General features: G+C 47.4%; 1 protein-coding gene across 1 annotated transcript; it reads left to right on the forward strand.

The window, feature by feature from the left end:
* The first annotated feature begins 378 nt into the window (after positions 1-378).
* TMED10 (transmembrane p24 trafficking protein 10) lies at positions 379-16,343 on the forward strand. Its single transcript, XM_065063924.1, has 5 exons — positions 379-657; positions 4,764-4,884; positions 9,286-9,359; positions 13,467-13,593; positions 14,064-16,343. The coding sequence occupies exons 1-5, from the start codon at positions 436-438 to the stop codon at positions 14,183-14,185; spliced, it is 666 nt and encodes a 221-aa protein (XP_064919996.1). The 5' UTR covers positions 379-435; the 3' UTR covers positions 14,186-16,343.
* Positions 16,344-19,573: the final 3,230 nt, after the last annotated feature.

Here is a 19,573-nt window from a genome sequence, read left to right on the forward strand (position 1 = left end):
ACAGCAAGTGCATCTCTCAGACAAGGAGCTGGGGGGTGCCCAGCTGTGCAGAAGGCTCCATGAAATTCAGACTGCTCGTCCACCCTCAGTGTGCTCCTCTGCATTGGAGCACGGTTTGTTTGGTTTTTTTTAATTCATTTATTTAATGGATGAAATTATTATGGCTCATTATCAGTCATTAATAATGAATTAATATAATTAAACATTTATTTAAGAATTAAATCTCCCATCTGAAGCGACAAACTTCAGTACCTAGGCGCGGCGGACCCGCACCCCCGGAGCACGTGGCCAGACACCCGCTAACCCCCGCCTGCGTGGGACCCCAGCGACGATCCTCCCACCCGCGCGGCCCCGCCCCGGCCCCGCCCCCGTGACGCGCGGCGTTGCTGGTCACGTGTGGCGGAGGCACGGCCCGCCGCACCCGGAGCCGCCGCCATGCCGCTGCCGCTGCCCGGCCGCCCCCGCCTGCGGCAGGCCCCGCTCTTGGCCCTGCTGCTGCTGCTGCTGGTGGGCCCGGTGCGGCCCATCTCCTTCCAGCTGCCGGGCAAGGCGCGGAAGTGCCTGCGGGAGGAGATCCACCGCGACACGCTGGTCACGGGCGAGTACGAGATCGGCGCCCCGCCGGGCTCCTCCACCGGACCCTCCGCCAACCTCAAGGTGCGGCCGTGGCGGCGGCGCCCCGGCAGGCGGGAGCGGGAGGGGGAAAGGGAAACGAGGGTGAGCCGGGGCGGACGGCGTGGCCCCGCCTCCCCGGCCGCGCGTGGGCGGGGAGTGGGTCTGTGTGACGTTTTCCACGCATAACGCCGGTCCACGCGTGGGTTCAGCGCGGGCCTGGCCTCCTGCCGGCGGGAGCCACGGGGCAGGACTCGCCTCGCGTTAGCGGCCTCCGCTCGCCCAGGGGTTCCGCCATCCGGACATCGGGTGGCGCGGGAGTAGGGCAGGCGTTAGGCTTGACCCAAATACAGGCTTTTTCCCCCCCCAGATCTCTTCGCAGGGGCCCCTCCCGCCGCGCCACGGGTAATCCGCACGCGTGGTTGCGTGGGCCGGGCCGCCGCGGTGCGGCCGTGTGAGCGGCTGGCACCGTGTGAGCCGGAAGGAGCGAGGCTGACGTGGCTTTGCGAGCGCGCCCGGCCTGCGCACCGCGGCCGCCGGGAACGGGCGAGGGGGGCTTGCAAACGAGGTTTGGGTTCATAAGATGGCTTTCCCCGTCGTGCTGTGTGGTGGCTTGCGTGGACTTTAAGGAGGCAGGTGTTTGCTGCAGCAAAGAAAATGATCCTAAAGGATGTTGAAGGGGGATAGGGGAGGGTCAGCAGAACATATGTGACTGATACACCAATGGGACAAGTGGCTATTAAAACTTCAGTAGCTTCACTTTAATTCTGTCTGCAATCTGCCTTCTCTGGCTTTCTACAATTTCCCAACTAGCTGAGTCAGGTCTACTGCTACACAATTATGTCATAACGTGTTTTTATCTGTTTTTTAAATTTCTGTCTAAGCTCCCAAAGGCTTCAAACATAAGCACACAAACAGAGATGAGATTGTGTGCTCAGGAGTCTCTGAAATCAGTGTTATTGAATGAGCATTTGAGACCTCCCGAAATCAGGTTTCCAGCATCTGTCTACAGATGCCCAGAGGCTTTGGGTTATCAGCAGTCATGCTTGGTTATCGCTAGAGAAGGCTGTTTCTGGAGTCTTGCGCTTTTAAAAGAATTTGTTCTGCTGCTGCAACGTTGTTTGTGAGAGGAAACTTGTCTGCGTATGGGCAGACCCAACCAGCTTTAGTGCTTTAAAATGTTTCTGTGGTATTTGCCTGGGAAGGTGCATGTATTTCCAGTCGAGTGCCATGTTCCCGTTTGTCTCTTACTACTTGGTGATCAGGCCTCCCGGTTCTCTAGCTGCCCCTTCTTAGGTCAACTGACTCCATGGTCTCTTCCAAAATTCACTTTTGTGATAGAAGACTTGTCTAGGGAGGTGGTGAAGCAATGAATCCCACACTTGGGTCTTAGTCTGGCTTTGCTACTGAAGCTGGTATCCAGGTAAGACTGCTCATACAAGTTCTATTTTATTCCAACTGCATAATAAATAAATAAAATATATATAAAAACAACCGTCCTGTACTGATTTGAAAAACTACAAAGGAGAAATAAAAATTTATGCAATTCTTGCTTTCCTTCTTATTGTTCAGTTATGCTTGGCCTCCTGACATGCTGGGCCTATTTTAAGTGCTGTAACCCCTCTGCCAGGTGCAGACTTTGAGTCTGTGTGAGAAAAGTTAGTTCAGGGCATCATGTGTGCGGGTGGTCGCTCTCCTTCTGCACTGGGTGGCCTGCTTGGGTCCCCTGGATTGGGCCACTGAACGTAGGAGGTTGATAGTCAGTCCTGGCCAGGCTCAGAGCAGTTTCTGCTGGTGAGCTAAGCTGCGTGTGTGTGATAGCCGGACGCTAACAGTGGCCCCCTCTGTTTCGGGAGAACCCGGGGGCTCTGCCAGCTGCCTGCCCAGGGGCGGCTGAGGTCTCACTTGGGCCCGGCCACGTGCCTCTGCCCCGTTGTGCAGGCTGGTGGTTTGGGGAACCATCGGGCTGTTTGTCAAGGGTGAACAATGCCCTGTCTGTAGGGGATTGCGTTACCGTAAATAACGTTAGAATAGCATGAAAAATCCTTTTCAGGTCAACTCCCCCACAAGTGTTCTGGCTGGGCTATTAGCAGCTTCTCCCGCCCCCGCATGCTGGCTGAATTGGCAGTGGATTCGGCTGATTTGGATAACACTATTCAGTTCTGATGAAAGCAGATAGCAGAGCTTTTATTGTCCAGAATCCTGTTCATGAGCAGGCTGTTGCTAGAGCTGCAGAGATCAAAAATGGATCAAGCTTCATAATATCCTCTACCTAAAGATTAGCTCTGGTTTCTACAAAGCTGTGAGGGAATAGTGCTCAAAATAATAGGGACATTTGAGCACCTTCTTCGCTGTGTTCTTGTCACCACTTCTGGGGATGGAGAACCCAGTATGCAGATTGTATGGTATCACACTGATGAAGCACCTCGGTTAATCAGGACTTCTCCATTAAATAGCGTGCACCGTATGGTGGCCCAAACTCGTTTTATGCTGTGTCTGCATGGTGGGATGTGGACAGTCCTGTACCTGAGTGGGGTCTGCTCACTTGAGCCAAGTGCCTCCAGCAGTCTGGTGGCTTCCAGACAGGAGGTGGCTTGTGGCAGGGGGGTGGCAACAGAGCTGCCCGCGTGTGACTGTGCAGGTAGCTTTCATCTGCTCGCCGCTTGAATACAGGTAGAGCTCTGAGAAGGAACTGCAGCGCGGGAGAACAGTGCTCCTTGTTGTTCTTGCATGCAGACAAATACCATATGGCGCAGGGGAAGCTACAACAAATCCCGTAACAGACAATTACAAGATAATCTGTATGCAGGGGAAGCCTGTTCCTAAAGGCTTGCTTACTATGGTTTATACCCTGAGGCATAAAGATCTATATGCTTTATTATTTTTCCTGCATAATGCAGCAGCTCTCATTATCCATGTGAAGGTCTGTACCTGTTCTAAGTCCAAGCAGACTGCTGGCATCAGTGGTACCTCGTGGCAGGGAGTTAGTCAGGTGTTCTAATAGGAAGAAATAAGAATGTTTCCTTAGAATAATTTTGGGTACATAGCCCTTCTGTAGGGCCTTTGTACAGGGAAACAAGGCTGGTTTTCTATTTTAAGATGGAGTAAAGGATAATGTCTGACTTCCCTTTTCCATACTACAAATTACTTTTTAAGAGAGAAGTACAATTACTTGCAAGCATTTTAGTCTTGTCACCTCTAAGACTTTCAAAGACCCCTAGTAACTTTAGCACCCATGCTTTTTCAGACATACCTGTGGAAGGACAGAGTTGAGGGAAACTGGGAAGCATTCCAGTGGGACACACACTGTCGATTTTCACGCAATATTGTAAAGACTTTGGGTTTTTTCACCCCTCTCCATGATCAGAGTATTTCAGCTGGAAGGACTCTTTAATTGAGCACAATGATTCTCAAGTCTGTGTCATGAATTGTGATTTCTTTTTTTTTTACTCTTTGTTGAAGCATTTTTTTAGAACTTCTTCAGTTTTTGCCTGTTCTTAGTAATTTCATAGACTTAGCACAAAGCAGTCATTGTTCTGTCTGTGTAGTCTGAATTGTCCTCTGAAGTGGCCACTTTTATGGATCTTGGCACCCAAACCTAGTATAACTCAGGGTCACGCTGATAGCTCACTTCTAGAGGAATAGATGTGTTTCATCTACTGGGCAATGAGTCTTTTTTTGTCTTGTAGAGCTGCTCTGTATCTCTCTTGCTATGGGAATTTATGAGTTTTGCTTGCAAAAAAAAACTTTAAGACTTTTTGCTTGCAAAAAGACAGCAAGGCATAATGGTTGGGTTCAGCTAGAGTTCCTAAATGTAGTCTGTATTCAGAGGTTATAGGGGGAGGAGGAATTGGTGTGGTTTTTGGCTTTGTTGGTCAGTTGGGGTTTTTTTGTTTTGTTTTGTGGTGTGGTTTTATTTTGTTTGGGTTTGTTTAATCTAGGAGTCCATAATTACCTTAGAGGCACTCTGTCCGCTCCTGGAGTGGGGATGAGGAGGGGAAGAATTGATATAGTTGCGTGGAAGGAGGGAGAGCGTTGAAAGAAGAAAGCATTAGATCCAAAGGGGATGCCAAAAGAACTCTTCCCGCATAGCACAGTGAGCCCATGGCAGTGAAGCGCCGTGTTCCTCACCCTCTCTGTCTCTCTTACAGATAACTGACTCGGCTGGGCACATCCTGTATGCCAAGGAGGATGCCACTAAGGGCAAGTTTGCCTTCACCACTGAAGACTATGATATGTTTGAGGCCTGCTTTGAGAGCAAGCTCCCTGTGGGTAAGTGAAGTGACGGGTCTGTTGGCTGCTTCATGTTCGTGTAGTTGTGTGGATTAGGGGTATGAGTAAAGTGATCGTGAGTGTGGTCTGCAGTACACTGGGCAGTTTCAGTGCAGAGTATTTGCCATCAGTGTTGCATTTGAAGTTAGGTAGTCCTCTATGGCTGTTGTGCTTGGGTTTCCACTGAAAGTGAAATGCCGTGTTCCTGCCGCAGAGGTCACCACAGTCGCACTGAGTGGCAGTACCAGGGAGCAAACCAAACCACTTTTGCATTTCTCATGCTTTTCCCCATCTTGTAGTCGAGCCAGGACAGAGCAGGATGCCATCATCTCCAGGACTCTGTCTTTCTCCCCAGCTGGCCATCTCTCCCCCTTTGGTAGAACGTGATCTGTCTACAGTGTGTACTTGGCAGCAATCCTGCATTAGGCTAGCTAGCCACCATTTTCTGGGGTTGTAGGGTGTGTGTATAGGGAACGTGGCCTTAGCTTGCACCCACAACTGCTCTCTAAGTGGTCAATAAAAGCGGATATGAGCAGGACGTCAGCCTTGCATTTGTGCGGCAAGGATGGTTGCCTAACAGGCGCTGAGGCTGTTTCCTGTGAGTGTGACGCATGTGCTGCTTTGAGCGGCTGGGCTCAACTTCAGGACAAACGTGCTGAAAACAGCCAACACGTGGGCTCCGGTCTCATTTGTGGTGGCGTGAGCACATGCAAGTTCGTAGGTGCTCACATTTTTTCGTGGTCACTGTCAGAGTTCTGCTCCCTAGACCCAGTTCTTCTTAGGTTTTATCCTAAAAGCTCCCAGAGCATTTCACAGAGCAGTGACTAGCAACATTCCTTGTATCTCTTGAAAGGCCGCCTCAGGTTGGCTGTTCTGCTCCACGTATAAGATATTGAAGGGATCTTTCCAGAAAGAGAAGCTTATCTTCTTTGCTGGGACTGGGAGAGATCTGGCTTGTAACACCTCTTCCATAGTATTTTACAGATAAGACAGTGACCCCAAATGCTCAGGGTTTTGCTTTTATTTCACTCCAAAGGTAGGGCTTCCAAAAGCTCCTTAATGCATCGAGACATGCAGGCACTGGTGACTCATCTAGGAGTCACGCCTGCTATTTACTGTCCAACACCTGGCTATTTGGGAGGTCTCCAGACAGTCAAACAAAACCTTTCATAGCTTCAGTGTGATTGCACACTGAAGTGGGAAAGGCTTCTTTCTTTACTTGTGTCTAGACTTTTATTTCAGTGCTTGTGACCAGAGGTTTCTTGGCTAGACTGAGCCACTTGTAACTCTTTTGATTGTAGCAGATATTTGTTACCTGGCTGCCTTGTATTGTTGCAGGTTTGTTTTAAAGCTTTTGGTACTGATGAGGATAAAATACTTCTAAGTGTACCTTCTCCCTGGTGACCAGTGGGGTGTTGAGGTGCCAAAATCTAGAGCCGTTCAATTAAGCAGCTGAATCCTCTTTTTGGGACTTTCTCTTTGGGGGCCTCCAAACTGCCATTTTCTTTTTGGATCTAGATGCCCCAGATTCCTTGCTAAAGGGAGATGCTGCATGATGAGTATTTCCAGATTTTCCATATGCCTGTGCTGGTAATCAAGGAAGTATTAAAGGGAGGTGGCATTGCAAGGCTTGATCATCTGCAGGACTTGGTTAGGGTGCTGTGGAAGAAGTAACCACATCTCAAGGGAGTGCCTTGTTCCCTCTATAATAAGGTCAGAATGGAAATGGGGGAACTGACCAAGCACTGTTTTATCCCCATGTTGGTCTTTAAAGGTTGGGGTTTTTTTTCCACAGTCTCATCAAGTGGTCGGCACTTGTAGTGTGGCAGCCAAGGAGGATGTTGGTGGAGTACTGGAAGAGAAAAACTGTTGGTAGAGGAAGCCCAGAGCCGTTGGGACCTGCAGGGTCTCAGCAACTGGGATTTCTCAATCCTTAACCACAGAAATGAGGAAGAGGAAATGAGAAGATCTTATTTAGAAGGTCCACCTTATGAGAGTGGAGGAGTTCTTAGGGTGCTGCTTGGAGATCTGGGTGTTTGCATGACAGGCTTTTTTACCCTCTTCCAGCATGGAGGGGTCCTCTACTCCTGACTGTTTCCAGGCACACTTACTCTCTCACCATATGCTCATCTCTGAGAAGAACAGCCTGACCTGCACTACGTGCTCCCCTGTAGGACTCATCCTGTGTGCTAATCTTTACCTCTTTGCTCTTTCTGTAATCCTTCTCTTCCCAAACTTTCTTGAGAGTGTTATGGCACATTTTTTCTGGAATTCCTAAGGGAAAAATTTTTGACATCCAGTTCAACTATCCTTTTTTTCCACTGACTTTGCAAATTAGGAGCTCCCCTAATCTCCCAGGAAACAGTTACATGCTCATGTGAGATGACCTCCTGGGGGATGTAGGCAGCAGTTTAGTTCAAGATCTCTGGGACTTATTAACTATTTTTCTCTTTGCTGCTGATCCAGTCTGCTCTGGTGAGCCCTGGCTGCAGGGAGTTGCTGAGGATCTGATGACCATGAAGGGAGCTGCTTAGTGCAGTGGACTCAGTAAACATGTAGAAGAGCAGCTTGAGTTTTTCCAGGCCAGTCTCTGACATCATTAACCTCTTGCAGAATATCTGCTTTCCATCCCTTTGCACCCAGCAGCTCTAAGTTTTCTACTTTCTTACTGCCTCTTGGCAGCTCTCCCAGCATGACAAATTAATCCTTCCAGTTCTATTCTGTTCACTGGCCTTTTCATCTTTCTCATCTCTTCCTGGAAGCTCCAGCTCTCCACCCAAGTTGCTGTAATTTAAACAACATTAAAAAAAACTCTCACTGAACTGTGTGCTTTGGATTTTCTTCTGCAGCTACGGTTGGCTGTCCTACCTATCAGTTTCCAGGCATGCTGATATATGTATGACATAAGTGGTCAAAACTTGTCATTGGACAAAGGAGCACTGCGTGGTTGTATACAGCCTATCTGTTAAAGAACATTGCCAGGATTTGTGTTTGTTCTAACAGTAACCAGTCTTTTATAAGAAAACAAAAAAAACCCATCCTAATCTACCATTGAACTCTTGCATAGCTGGGTTTGAATTTTCAGCTCTTCTATCCCTCATGAAATCTAAGAAGAGTTTTGTAGTTGATATGGACCATCTTGTCAGTAGGTTATGCCATGTTCTGCTAGCAGTAGAAGGCGGAGGTGATTTTACTGAGGTGTTGAAGAGCTGTTCAGTGGGTAGAGAGAAAATTTGGGCATGTTGTATTGAAGATCTGGAATATCTTCCTAGCTCCAACTGGAGTGACCCAGTGTAATCTGTGCATCGAATTTGTTTGTGGACTGAAGAAGCGTCCACCTGGCAGCCTCCCAAGGCGAAGTGTGAGTATTGGACATGCCCCTGGATTAAGACTCTGAAATTCATAGTATAAGTGAATTCAGACTTTGTGTTTTGCTGGCAGCCAGCTGAGGAAAACTCTGTGCTCCAAAGTGCTGGGATTTGGGAATGTGTTACATACATAGATTTCTTTGGTGGGTGGTATAGCGGAATATGATACTCAGCTCAGCTGACATGCTGCATTCTTTAGTGTATTTTACATGCCTATCCTATATATTTCCTTTTTCCTCTAGTGGGTGTTCTCAGATGTGACAGTTTGTAGCAGTTAAAATAAACTATTAGCCATAGGTGTCCCTAGCCTGGGGGGTACATCCTTAAAAGATCCCTACTGTGCTGTTGACTGCAGCCTTACCCTACTTGCTGTTTGTGCAGCTCCAGCTGGCAGTTCTCTGAAGTGGCATTTTCCTGGCTTCAGAAGTTCCCTGCTATCTTGGGGTTTGCATTGGCAGTGCGAGTCTTAGACATATGAGCTGTTTATTCCCTGAAAATATATGTTGGTAAAGGGATTGCCTTCATTTCTGCAGACACTGCAGCATGCGAGAGTCAGTAGTCCCCATATGCCATATTCCTCAATTAGACCAGTTTATCTTCTGCTCCTTCAAATGTAAAATCATCTACCGCCCCAGTAACCTTGAGAAGTTGTCAGTGCTCTTCCTGCTAGGAGGAAAGTGGGCTTTTCAGTTGAATATTTGTCCCTCTGGTGATTTGTCTTTCACCAGGTTGTCTCATAGCAGCTGGTATTCATCTTCTAATCCTCTGCAGTTTTTACAGTGATTTGCTTCCTACACACACTTAGCACTTTTAGTTACAGCTTGTTCTCATTATCTTTGGGAGGCTCTCCTTCAGCCAGGATTTATTGTGAAGTCTCTGTATTTTTAGGCTGGACTGTGCTGCCTCCGCAGTTAGCTACAGACGTGGAGGGAGGGGAGGGATGTTGTGAGTTCTTCCTCAGTGGTGGGGAGAGCTGGCGATTTCCTGGCAGGCTGAATGTTTTGCACAATGAATCCTTTCATTATGCTTCCAGGAACAGGGAGGATGCCGGACCAGCTCGTGGTTCTGGATATGAAGCATGGAGTTGAAGCAAAGAACTACGAGGAGGTATGTCCCCTGGCTGCCTGCACTGCACGCTGCCCTTTCCCAGCACTCACGTGATGCCATTTGTAGATCTGGGGCTCATGATGGGAAGCTGTTTTCCCAGCGGTCATGAAAGCCTGTCTGCAACCTACAATTCCAGTGAGGCTTTGTGTGTTAGAGGAGAAGAAAAAAAAAAAGGACAAACATCAACTGAAGTTAATTCTCTACTCTGGGAGCTGGAACCTAATGTGTGAATTTCTTTGCTAGGACAGCGTGACCCAGCTTCTGGGCATAGGTATTAGAGGCAACCGGAGACTGAGATGGGAATTTTCTCCAGCTCCAGCAGCAGAGGACATTTTAGGTTAATATAAGATCCTCCTGAAGGTCAATTCACATTATTACTGTTCTTACCCTTCCTGACTGTAAGATGTACTGGCTCAACAGCCCTGAAAAGGTGCTTGTGGGTTCCTAAGAACTGGCAGTGTATCGATATAAAGGTGTTTGGCGGAGTAGTAGCTGGTATGAAAAAGGTATTTGGTTTGAAGGCGTGACACTGCAAATAGGTATAGAGCCTAAATGTTTCCATCTTAGACGCAAGAGCAAACTCTGTGGAATTGCAGTTGCTTTGTGGCTGGAACAGTACTGGCTGATTTGGATGCTGAATTTTGGTGGCTGCTAACATGCTTTTGGCTTAGTAGAATTTGGGGTCAGTCAGCCCCTAGCACAAACCTTGTGCCTGAGAAAATGAGAGTTGTTGTTGGAGGAAGCTTCCTGCAAACGATTGCTGTGTGCACTGTGCACAACAGCGTGGGAGATGCCTTGGGAAGGAGAGTGGATAGCAGAGGAGGCTGTGTATGGTGCCAGTTAGGAAACGAACACATTTCTGAGGTAGGCATGCTGGAGTTTTTTTATCCTTTTAAGCCGTGGGCTAGCTGGTCCTACATGGCTTAAGCCAGTCTAGAGCACATCCTACATGAAGAGTAAGAAAGTGCTTGGAGTCAGGGAAGAGCAGAGCAATCATTGGGCCAGCTGTCTAGCAACCAGCTACTGAAGGGATTACAAGATGTTGAAATCTTACAGGATGACCCCTGAGAGTGTAACTGGGCAGGATTATGTTGACTACATTTACAGAATCTCTTTAAATACAACTTCGCAGCACACTCTTCAGTTACATTACTGTAGTGCCACCTAGAAGCATTGTCCCTGTACAGAAAGGTTCTCTTATGCCTGTGTATCTACACACTCACTAGTTGTACTGATAGGACTGTCTTGGAATAAAAGTAAGTATCCATAATGCTCATCAGTGTAGTTAGATTGATGACAAAGGTCCATGGACAAACATGGGAAAAGAAGGATTTAGACATGCAGTCCCACCTGATACCAAATTGCAGATCTTGGCAGCACTGGCAACCATCCTTGACTTGTGAGGACCTCTCAAGAGTGGCAGACTGTGTTGAGCCTTGTTGAGCAGCATGTCTGCAAAGCACTCAAATGGGTTTAGTGTTTATACAGCTGCTACAGATGTTTAGCCACACTGCTTTGCAGTATGAGTTATTTTTTAAGCCTCTCCCTCCCCAAGTTGCAGTAGTGTTTGTGAGTTTTGACTTGTCTGGTTGCTGTAAGGCCTAAGAAGGAAGGACTGTTGCTCAGGTTTCTCTCATGTAATTGCTGCCTTTTTGAGCCTTTTGCTTGTGATGTTCATCTGCTGTAAGGTACCAGTGGCCTGTCTTCCCCCCGAGTTGTTCTTGTTGAATTGCTGCAGGGAGACTCAATTTATGGAGTTGAACAAGGGTCACTGACACTGTCCTGCTTGTGCATGGGTATGTGCAGTCAGAGGAAGGATGATGTCTAAGTCTGGCTTCTTAAGCTTTCATGAGCTAGACATTCTTGGAGCAAAGCAACTGGGAGAGTGAGCTGGGTTTGAAAACCTAACTGCATGACAGTGTCATACCTCAGGTCTCTGGGGTGGGGAGGAATAACTTTCTCCATTCAATAAGTAGAAATGAAGGTGGTGAAAAGACTTTTCAGAGGGCACCAAAAAGGCTTGGCAATCTAGGTTCCTTTCCAGATCAGCTACTCCTTGTCAGCTTTTGGCTATAGCATGTCTTTTTCTATGCTAGGAAGTGAGTTAGGCTTTGACAAATCTTTGAATGGCCCCTGAGAAGTTCAGTAGAGTTCTTGTCTTGGTTGTTATGGTAGTCCAGATGTTCCTTCTAGGATGATGGTGTTCCACCATCACAGATGCTTGGTGGACTTTTTACGAAATCCCTTGGAGCAGCTGTGCATATTGGATGAGGGAGGTTCCAGAATGTGTGTCTTGAAGTACATGCAGGACTGACAGTAGCTATCAGATGTTTCTAGCCTTACCTGTTAAGAGCAGATGAAGGGATGCAGGATGGAGCAGATAAGCCTTGTTTTCTTTTTTTTTTTTCCCAGTAGAAATTCTGTAGCACTCTGTGAATGAGGAAAAGTGCCCTCCAGGAAGATAATGAAGCTGGTCAGTGTGGGGTTAGCTTGTCAGTGGAGCTGTCTGAGACCTTGTGTGTGTTGCAGACCTGCTGCTCGAGCTGTGTCAGCAGAGTCTGGGCCATAGGTGTGCTTACACTGGTGCCAGTTTCTCAGTAAAGCTCTGCTGGCAGATACGTGTCCAGGCCACAAGGTTTTGACAGTACAACCAATTGGCTAGAAAGCAGGAGGGGTTTAACCTCCTGTTCCCTACGCCTCCTTACAGACACACTCTGCATTGACACTGCTGTGCTGGCAGGGCTGTGATACACAGCTCACCTCAGTATAAAAATCCTCAGGTGATTGCTTTGTGGCCTGCTGCTTGCCAGGATACTTGTGTCATGGGGAGACCCTTCAGTGAAATGGCTGAGCTAGCACTGGCCTGGTGACCAGCATCTCCTCAGGTGGGCTCTGACACCCAGGCAGCTGCCTCTGGAGGTGGCATTTTGGGGATGCCGGCACCCTGGGTGCTCCGTTGCCTCCCTGTTGGCACCTGAACCACTGAGGGATGCCGTCCTGTGGCTTATGTCTGAGAAATGGTGTGTGGCGGTAAGGCTGGCAGCGAGCTGCAGGTGCTCCGTGTGTCTTATTGCAGTTTTCTGTAGCATATCTCTCTTCTGCTGCATTACTTGGGGACGTGGCATCTGGCCTTCATGGCAGGGGCCTGCCACTTGTTGGTGACAAATTCCACACAAGGACCAGAGTTACCCAAACCCTCCTCTGTAGCAGTGGCAGGAATTGCAGTTACCTTCTTTTGAGTCATGTCCTTCTGTCACATATTTTACATCGTGTGTAGTCAGGTTACAGCCAGGACTTGGCCAGGGACATGTGTTTACACATTTAGCTTTAAATAGTTGCCGTTGTGAACTGTGCCTTCTGATTGAATTTCCTGTAGATTTTTCTTTTTGGATTCAAGTCTGTGACTTGTAGTACTGTAGGTTGCATGTTCTGCACAAAAATGATGTCCTACAAAACCAGCTTTTATGAGGGCAGTGTGTTTTTCTTTCAAGCTGGCGCAAAGGCAGCCCGTCCCGTCAGTGTTCCAGCAGCGTCACCTGGTGGCCTGAGGCCGATGGGCACTTGGTGGCTGTACCAAGAGAAGGTTATCAGTCTAAGCGATAGAAGCCCTGCACTCTTGTGGGTGTAATCAAACCACTGCTACTGGGAATCCAGGCTGCCCAGGCTTTCTGGGGTGTGTGGTGACAGGAAAGCAAGTCAGTGCTAATATCCTGTGTGCTTGTAGAACAGTATCGTATGTGTGTTAGTCACCTGTATCTCAGTCTGTTCACTGGAGGTTTAGTCATGTGGCAAACTCTTCTACCCACTCCTCAGAAGCCAACTGTGAATTAGCTAACATTAGGCTGAATAAGGAAGAAACGTGCTTGTATGTGTACTGTGCTCCTCCGTTGTGTAGGAGGGTAATAGGAAAGTGTGTTTCAAAGAACAGGTGGGAGAAGTGGTAATGTTTTATGCAATGGTAGTTTCTGGCTTACAGAGGTGTTTCCCTGGGGGAAGGATGTCCCAGATCTGTACTATGTGAGAAGGAGTGGTTCAAACTGACAGTAAAAACCCACATGGGAGCTTTTGTTTTTAGCTCAGTGATTGCCTGACTCTTCTGTTTTCTAGATTGCAAAAGTGGAGAAGTTGAAACCTCTGGAAGTAGAATTGAGGCGTCTGGAAGATCTTTCGGAGTCCATCGTTAATGACTTTGCCTATATGAAGAAACGAGAAGAGGAGATGAGGGACACGAATGGTAAGAGACTGTGTGCTTCTTCAGAGGGTCGGAGTAAGACCCCTTACTTCTGCTGAATGTGTTCTTAGGACAGCATTTGGAGATCAAGCAATTATCGTGATCTCTGCCTCTTCTGTTCCTAGTAGGGGAAACCTGCTAATATTTCTCTCCTTCTGAAGCAGTTGCCAAGTCTTGTGTGTCCCATCTCTAGAGATCATTTATTTCTGTCTCCATTCCTCATGTTAGTTACTCTGTACCATTTAATGTTGCCCATTAACCAGTTTTGCCTTGTTCCCTGTCATTATCCTCTTCTTGTCGTTCCCGCTGTTTTTATTCTCAAGTACTGCTTGTGCTTGGGTGCTCTTGCCTTCATGCTGTGTATCTTGCCTTTGAAGTTTCACAGGGGTGAGGAGGGAAAATCCTGGGAACTTTACCCTCTTGAGGTGCATCCTGTGATGTCAGACTCCTGTGCAATGGTTTGTTTGTTTCAGAGTCGACAAACACCCGGGTTCTATACTTCAGCATTTTCTCCATGTGCTGTCTCATCGGACTGGCCACCTGGCAGGTTTTCTACCTGCGTCGCTTCTTCAAGGCCAAGAAACTGATTGAGTAAAGGAGCAAGTCCTCCTCCCCCTCCTCTCAGACCCAGCTGGACACCGCTGGGACCCGGCCGTGGCCCCGTGGAGCCATCTCAGATGATACCCACTGACTGGAGCTTTTCTGCAGGAACTTGGACCCTAAAGGGGAAGGGGAACCTAAACAGTGGAGGCAACGGGGGACTTGTGAAATCCTACTGGATGTTGAGGGTGGGGGAGGTTGTGATGGGTTTGGGGATTCCTGGGGCAGCGATTAAATAAAAAAAGATGTTTCCATGACAGCTGCAGCAAGCTTTTGCGCTGTCTGTTCTCCCTTTATAATCTTGGCTTGATGATGTCTCCCATCTGTCTGTGACTGTAGTGTTACTCTGAGCCACTTGACCCTGCTGAGCTCTGGAGGTGCCGTGCAGGTCACACCGGGGCAGAGCGGGGGATTCCCTGTCCCGACCAGCTGGGATCTAAGCCTCGTGCAAACGGAGGTGAGTGCAAAGCAATAGGATTCATCATTCCAGCAGGGCCTGAGGATAGAGGGAGGTCCAAGGTTTGGTCCCTGTGGTGGACCTCTGTGTTTCTCCCTGTGGGAGCTGGTGTCTTTGTGCTGGCAGGTCAGGGCACTTGAGCATAGAGTGGTTCAGCCTGGAGGAAGGGGAGCCTTGGAAGGAGGGCTTGGGGACGTGTTTGAGCTTGGAAAGGAGAAGCCTGCTTTGCTCAGATAAGCTGTCCAGCCTTGATCCTGCCCTTGCTCCACGTGTTTGTCTTGGATTTGCCTCTCTTGTTTTGAAATGATGCAGCAGTTTTCCTGAAAGCCTTGGTCAGGGGACGGCCTTTTGTGTAGACAGGAGGCCTCAGTCAGATACAGTCACAGAGCAAATAGGAGCAGGTTATGCTAGGAAACTTGGGTTTACATTGAGCAGGAGACTTTTCTCATCTAACAGCATAGTGTTTAACCAGCAGGCAGCTGGCCAAATCTCATTTTCTGAGACCTCAGAGCAAGGTGGGCAGCTGCTTATGTGAAGGATGGGGTCCCGTACCCTGCGCTGAGGTCCGAGGGTGCAAGGGGTACTTCGCAGGTTCACGGAGGAGTTGGAAGAATGCAGGTGAACTCAAAAAAGCAGGACAGGGTAGGAACAGGCTAATTCTACATCCAGGGGAAGGTAGAACTGTGCCCTCAACAGAACTGTTATTCTGTGTGGTACTACAAAGAGAGCAAACAGGTCCTCTTCGTTTCTCAGCCATCTAGGTGGCATGATGTTAAATAAGCCAGGCTGGGAAAAAAACAGGCAGGTTAACTTCCTGGACTTACCTGCTGCAGTTTTTTAGGTGGTGATTAAAATTCTTTCACCTTCTCTGCATTCCTGCAGAGCAGATGGTTCAGCAGCACAGCATTCTGGTGTCATGTGCCTAGACACTTATGGCTAGGGAAGGGCTTGTCATGGCCCTGGGACTGGCCTCTCATATTGAAAAAAGTGTGGCTTTATAGTTTCTGACCTGAGTCTGATCTATTGCTGGGGAGGAAACAGTTGTTCAGGGTGAGGCAATGGGAAAGAGGATGGAAAGATTACCTCCTGTCATCTAAATACATTAGTACTTTGCTTCCTCTTTGCCATTGCCAAGTTCCTGGAGTTGTTAGTTCCACTGGCTAGTGCTTAGATTGCTTTTAATTAGTTTCTTTTTTGACAAAGCCATATTAAGAACCCAAGTCCACTTCTCTGCCCTTGCATCCACTTTATCCTTGTACGTTTTTGAAGGCTGTTGGAGTGCAGAACAGCAGTAATGCCACAGGACTGAAATACAGAAGTCATTTGAAGGTAGTTTTAGGTCCTACAGTTTGAAGCCTGGAGATGTGTTAAGGTTTCGCTTTTGTTTTTATATATAACTTGAAAAGACAGTACAGGAAAGGGCCTTTTCCAGTCTTGTCTGTTTTGATGTCCTTTCCCCGTCCTTATCTGAGTACAAAGATATCTTTATCTTAAAAATGGTGGCGAGGCCATAAGTTCCCCAGGTGACTGTTACACTATCGTCATTCTGGTGTTGCATTTTGATCCTCACTGTACTGGTATGATTACTGGGGAGCAGGTGTGGGGGGCTGATATGGATTTACCTGTAATGGCTGGTTGGGGGATTTTTGTCAACTTTCCGAAATAAAATTTCTCTGGGGAAAAACAACCCACCTCAGTTGTCTGAGTCTTGTCTGATTTGTGCACATTCCTACTGACTGCTGCTTCCTGCGAGCTGAGCTGTCGCACGAAGCGGCAAGTACACAGACTCCCTGCAAGCCTTTGGGGGTTTCTCTAGCAAAAGTTAATTTCTAAAGGATTTGAGAATTCTGGACTTGGGAAAGGTAGCAGCTGCATGGACTGCTCTGTGGAGTGGGACCAGCACAGCAAATGCAGTGTCTCTAGTACAGGCTACCATTTGCTGCCTTTCTTTCCATCCTTCCTAATTATATTCCCCTCTGCAGGAATTTTGAGGTTGATAGTACTCTCTAGAGTACAAGATCCAGTTTTTCGCCACTGGCTCCCCTGTAAAATTTAGTTCATTAAGACAAACAGAATTGCTTTCAGTTTTGTGCTTTAGAGGAAACTTTAAATGGTTGCAAAGATGAGCTGGTCCTATGTGAGTGGCAGATGCTTACTGAATGTGGGGGACTATGGTGCGTCCTTGGATTCCCTGACGAAGGGCATGGCAACAGAAATTAGCCTTGAAGATATTAAGGCCTACGCATGAGAAAGATGGGAGAAAAGGAGTATCCGGAGATGTTAAGGATGTACCTGTGAGAGAGAAGGGAGTAAAAGAGTTAACATTGATGATAGCAAAAATAGCCAATGAGATGTTACTGCTGTAACTTGTAAACAATAGTGAAGAGACACATGAATTGGTAAAACTGTATAAAAATGCACTTGTGGCAATAAATGGCATCTACTGCTTTCATCCCAGAAGAAACTGGTCTATGTCGTTTGTCCGTCTCAACCGTGACAACTGAAGAGCGTGGTTAGGTATTTACCGAACTCCTATCAGCTCTCTGCTGAGCCTGTGAGCCTTCTCTCGTGCAGCAGCCGAGTGAGATACGCCGTGTAACAGGAGCAGGAGCACATAAGCACTGAATAACTAGTTGGTATTATTAGGGTGAATTTCAAGAAGGAAAAATCCCAGATCTTTGGTTAAGGATTAGCCTCTGCAAGTTCTTGCCTGGATGAATATTTGAGTATGCGAAATCATACAGCTGTTCTCATGCGGTAGGTTGGCAGTGGGTCCAGGTAGTTTCACAGCTCTGCAGATGCAGAGCTGGTGTCTTCATTCCATTCTACTTCTGGGAAATGGGCTAAAGTTCAGCTGATGCAGGTACTTGGTTCTGAGCCCATCTTTGTGTGTGACGGATACATCACTGGTAAATGTATAATTGCCGGCAGCAAACTGCATCAGAGGTTTCCAGCCTCTTCCACCCACTTGCCAATGTGACTAACGATTTAATTATCACACTACTTAACGCAGCGCGTGAGTATTCCTAAGCAAGGTTTATCTTTGTGTATTCCCCTCCTGCTATGCCAACGTAGGCTGCACTCTCTACAAATCTGTACAAAGTGCCTGTGCGTGCACGCATGAGGGGATGAGCGTTTTACACACTCTATTGCTCATTTCTTACAAGCTGCTCAAGTATGTGAGAAATAACCCACACATACAACACCTGTGCTATCTCCCAACTGGCAGATCAGGGACTTTTGACTCAAACTAGTTTGGCAACTGGTTGGCGAGATCATTAGGGGATTCTTGCCTGCACATTTCATGGGGTCCTACAGCAGCGGTTTGGGAAAGTAGCATGGCCTCTCTTCACCCCTGCCAGTTGACGTGATGTATTTCTTTCTGTCTCTCCTCTTTAGTTGTGTCCCCCCACTCTACTTGTCTTTCAGATGCATGAGATGGCCTTGCCCTTAGTGAACCAAGCCCCTGGCAAATGAATTTCTCATACATCGAGGGTGGTTTGTTGGGAAGGAGAGAGCACACACCTGAAATGGATATGTCTTTTACAGGAGAGTAAAAGTTAAGTCTGAAGACTGCAGGAGTACAGGGTTGGTAGTTTTATCTGCTGCCCCTTCTCCAACTAAAAAATGTGTCTGGCTTGTGCTTGTTCTGCTGTTCCTCCCCTAAACCACCGCTGGCTGTGGTGCGGTGGCTCTGGCAGGCGCCTTTCTCTGAGCAAGGTGGAAGGAGCAGAGGATTTGGAAAAACTGCCTGCTGGCATTTCTTGGACCTTCTTGTAAACCTGGAACAAGTGAGTCCAAGCTTTTGCTGCAGCAATAAATTACTTGTATTTGCTCAGCAGTGTTTGTAGGAAGCCTGCTTTGCTTTGCACTGGCAGGAGCTAGAAGCTGCTCTCTTTCAGCTGTAGCTGAAGTGACAAACTTTCTGCAAAATGGCAATAACAGATGCCTGATTGCTCCTCCTGTTGACAGAGGTCCATGTTGTTTATCACCTTACACTCAATGCATCAGCTTCTTCATTTCCAGCTTGCTGACACAGCCTACCAGGGGACCTGTGGTCTCCAGGTGTCTGTCCCAGTGACCTTTGATATGAGGATCATTTGTTTAGCTCGTGTTTGGAGAAAGCTGCTGTGTCCTGAAGGATCCCTCTGACTTGTATTTCAGTTTTGTTGCAATAACGTATGTGTTGAATAACTTCCTTTGGGGGCGTATTACTAAAAAAAGGCAACGACAGAACAATGCTCACATTGCTCAGTCTCACTTCTGCAGTTTCCTGTCACTTAATTTCCTTTCATAGCTGATATTCCTGAGGTACCTTTTCCCTGAGCTTTTAAATCAGTAGCAGTATGATCTTTGCATGAGCTGCACCAGGATGTTCTCCTGAACTGTCATGACATGAACGTAGTTCTTCTTGGTTACATGGGGGATGCTGTTCCCATGGCTATCACACAGACAGAGGCGGGAGGGCGTGCTCGTGTTTTCCAGCTATCTCCCATTGCAGCTCTGCTCCGATTTGGTGCAGTTTTACTGTCTAGGGTTTTCTCACACACGTCTTTTATTTCCCCCTGAATATACTATGTTTGGATAATTTTCCCCCAGGTGCAAGGTATTTGCTATACGTATGTAATTGGAATCTCATGGTGTTGTCTCATTACTTATAATTAACCATGTAGATGCCTTCCAAGTAACCATTTCTTCCTTATCAGTGTGGGCTGCTCTTGTGTTAGTAACATAATCAATGTACTGTCTTGACTCTGAAAACCATGAATGAGATCTTTGAACTAAGGCAGATACTTGCTGTGATTTGATTTAAATGCCAGTGTTCCCACTCTTACCAAATTCATCATTTAGTAACCATTTTGCAAGAGGCAGGATGGCACATTACCTCTAGGTGGTGTGATTTTTTTCTTTTGAATGCTTGAGTAA

Source organism: Columba livia, chromosome 5 (genome assembly GCF_036013475.1).
Source record: "Columba livia isolate bColLiv1 breed racing homer chromosome 5, bColLiv1.pat.W.v2, whole genome shotgun sequence".
In the NCBI taxonomy this organism is placed as follows: domain Eukaryota; kingdom Metazoa; phylum Chordata; class Aves; order Columbiformes; family Columbidae; genus Columba; species Columba livia.